General features: G+C 28.5%; 1 protein-coding gene across 1 annotated transcript in view; it reads right to left on the bottom strand.

Annotated features, from left to right (window-relative positions):
- Window positions 1–3,370, bottom strand: part of LOC106461104 (elongation of very long chain fatty acids protein AAEL008004-like) — a 36,773-nt gene that overhangs the window by 7,268 nt on the left and 26,135 nt on the right. The window contains exons 4-6 of the mRNA XM_013920899.2: window positions 1,890–1,970; window positions 880–936; window positions 157–262 (exon numbers count right to left, since the gene is read on the bottom strand). Coding sequence (XP_013776353.1) covers window positions 157–262; window positions 880–936; window positions 1,890–1,970 — 244 coding nt within the window. The remainder of the gene's footprint in view (window positions 1–156; window positions 263–879; window positions 937–1,889; window positions 1,971–3,370) is intronic.

Raw genomic sequence — 3,370 nt, 5'->3', positions numbered from 1 at the left:
TATATATATATATATATATGTGTACATATCAATACTACTAATATTATATTTTTTTCAAGAGACTGACCAACCATTAATTACTTTACCATTTATCATTTTTTCCACAGAAAATTCATTTGCACAGTTTACTATAAGGCAGTCAACCTTAAAACTCACCAGGTGTAAACTTAACACCCCACCAGACACTCATAGGCATGACTCCATGATGTATAACATGAAGAGTAGATATATGACCAAACTTCTTTCGCAGCACAAAGAAAATCTGGAAAGTAAAAGAACACAGAATATTCCTCTAGTAATCATTAATATTCTTCATATTGCTTTTTAAAGCCACAATGTCGGAATTTCAAAGTCTTTCAGTCATGATAATTTGATTGCAACTATTTCTATTACGAGCTTCTTTAAACACAAACTATTTAATCATGACTTGTGCTAAGTGAAGTAGTAAAGTTTACTGATGTTTTACTTTCTTAAACAATACTCTGTTAAAAATTAGAATATATACTGGTACTTCTGCTTAAATGCTTCACTGGTTGTACATTTTAGTAAAACATTCTTTGTTAGATTCTACAACATAATGGTTCTTTAAGTGTTATAACTGAATTTGAGATTTATGTATACACAATTCTCTACATTTAATCTATGATAAAATGTAACAGATTTGTAGTTTATAAACTGAACTCTACAACAATACAAGGAATGTTTAAAGAAAATAATAACTGGTATCGATATGGAACAGACTTCAAACTTTTCACACTTTTATTTTTGAGTATAGAATTATTTTCATTATTTTTTAAAAGATCCCACCAGCTCAGAAGTTTAGAATGCAACGGACATTTACTCAAGACTCTCCAATTATATCAAATAAAATATACTTACGGTATCAGTGAACTCTACAAACTTCGAGATGTAGTACCACCAAGCCAGGTGAGCCATCTTAAGGAATTAAAAATAAACAAGATATGAATAGTCTATTCAAAATCACGACAGCCAGCACTATTAAAACCTAACAGAATTATAAGAATAAATTCAGTATATCAATGTTTAATATTTTAAACAAACAGTATTCTAATGAACTTTCTCTGCTCAGTGTCATGTCACCTACCAAAGCTTCAAACACTGGATATACTACTCAAACATGTTTGTGTTATTATACACGAGTAACAATTACGTCTTTTCTGATAACAGAAAGTAATGGTTTGGCAAGCAATCAGGACATTTGAGAAGAAAAATGTTTTTAATTATCTGAAGTTTCCATTACAAATCTTATCAGTGAAGATATTTACTTCAAGTTGATAAGCTTAAAGAATAAAATTTCTTGTTTCATTAATGACCATAAACTTGTTTTATTTTGATTTTTACAGCAACTACAAGAGTTCTAAATTTAGAAAACAAACTACAAAGATTATTACTCTGTTAATAACAAGATATTCCTAGATGCAAATGCACTAATATTTGATCACACACGAGTGACATATGTCTAGCTATGTGCTCTTTTTAATGCTTTAGGTTCCTCCTCGCTTAGTTTTAGAGAACTGACTTTAAAGAATTGACAAAAAAAGGTCAAGCTATTTTGGGTCATCAGAATTCAAGTTCTGGTGGCCTTACTTCTTTATAAAAGATAAGGGATTCAACCCCAGTACAAAATATGTTATAAAGAAATGGACGATATTTAAATAACAAACATAAACCATACAGAATTTGTTCTCGAAATGAAGAAACAAAATAAATTAGAAAATTGTCCTAGTAGTGCTCACACAATTAAGAGTTTTCTGATTAAATATATATATATATATATATTAAATATATATATATTTTTACTTAAAAAGTTCTTATATTATATTATAACAACTTTATTAAATCTGATACCTATATCAAGCTGTAATTACCTCAGTTGCCTCAGGACTATTCGAATAATCCACTGGTTGGCACCTGTAATTGAATTTTCCAAACCACCCAAGAAAACCAAGCTATAAAAAATAAAATAAAATAATTTAAAGAGTATTACAGAACTAATTTTCTATTCCTACTCTTTTTTAAAACAATAGATTGGTAAAAAAAATAAAAGCATTAGATATTAAAAGAAAAGCTTTTCTTGGCAGTTACAATATTTTAATTAATGCCTTTGTCATAATACAACATTCAAAGCAATCAACTCAGAAAATGAAACTCGTAAGTACACCATAACTATGAATTTTAATTTCTGGAACATTTCAGGATTTCAAATGTGAAGAAATGTATTATTTTCATTATACTGGTCAGTTGCATCAATCGTTAAAAAGTAAACATAAATACAGTTGAGATCTGCAAAACCATTTATAAACCAATCACCTTTTTTCACAGTGTAATCATCACTTACAACAAAATTATAAAAATGATGCATTACATCTATAGACAATCCAAACTCATACAAAACGTTTGTGTGAACGTGTGTACCTTAAACAAATTCTATTCCAGTTTTGCTACTTCAAATGTTTAAAGTGTACAACTTATAATTTTTTTCTAATCTTTGGACCTGCAGTAATATTTTGCTGCAGATTAGAATTCAATAATTTTGTTTGAAAAACAGATAAAAAAGGTCAACATATAGCTGAATTCACGAGAATGACAGTTACATGAACAAACCTCTGTAGTGCTTACAAATAAAGAAAAACAAATAATCATTTGTTTTAAGCCTCACTTACTGATCCACTTACGTCGATTTTAAGTCATTTAGTAACAAAATAATGATCAATTTAGTTTCTATGATCCTTTCAAAATTGAAAGATGTATCAACATAATTTAAATTAAGTAACAAGAGAAGCATTTGATTTACAATTGTTTTATGACAAACACGAACAAGAGCCTTAAATTACAATCTTTTATAGTTGTACAGTAGTTTCTATAGTATCTAAGTTTTGTTAGTAATACAAGAAATTGCTTTTTAAAACATAGATCGCGTTATTATATAGCAGCTTAAACTGTTTAAAAACATAGATCGCGGTATTATATGGCAGCTTAAACTGTTTAAAAACATAGATCGCGGTATTATATGGCAGCTTAAACTGTTTAAAAATATAGATCGTGGTATTATATGGCAGCTTAAACTGTTTAAAAATATAGATCGCGGTATTATATGGCAGCTTAAACTGTTTAAAAATATAGATCGCGGTATTATATGGCAGCTTAAACTGTTTAAAAATATAGATCGTGGTATTATATGGCAGCTTAAACTGTTTAAAAATATAGATCGCGGTATTATATGGCAGCTTAAACTGTTTAAAAACATAGGTCATGGTATTATATGGCAGCTTAAACTGTTTAAAAACATAGATCGTGGTATTATATGGCAGCTTAAACTGTTTAAAAACATAGATCGTGGTATTATATG

This window comes from Limulus polyphemus, unplaced genomic scaffold, assembly GCF_000517525.1.
Source record: "Limulus polyphemus unplaced genomic scaffold, Limulus_polyphemus-2.1.2 Scaffold36, whole genome shotgun sequence".
Lineage (NCBI taxonomy): Eukaryota > Metazoa > Arthropoda > Merostomata > Xiphosura > Limulidae > Limulus > Limulus polyphemus.
This window is presented reverse-complemented; position numbering and strand designations above follow the sequence as displayed.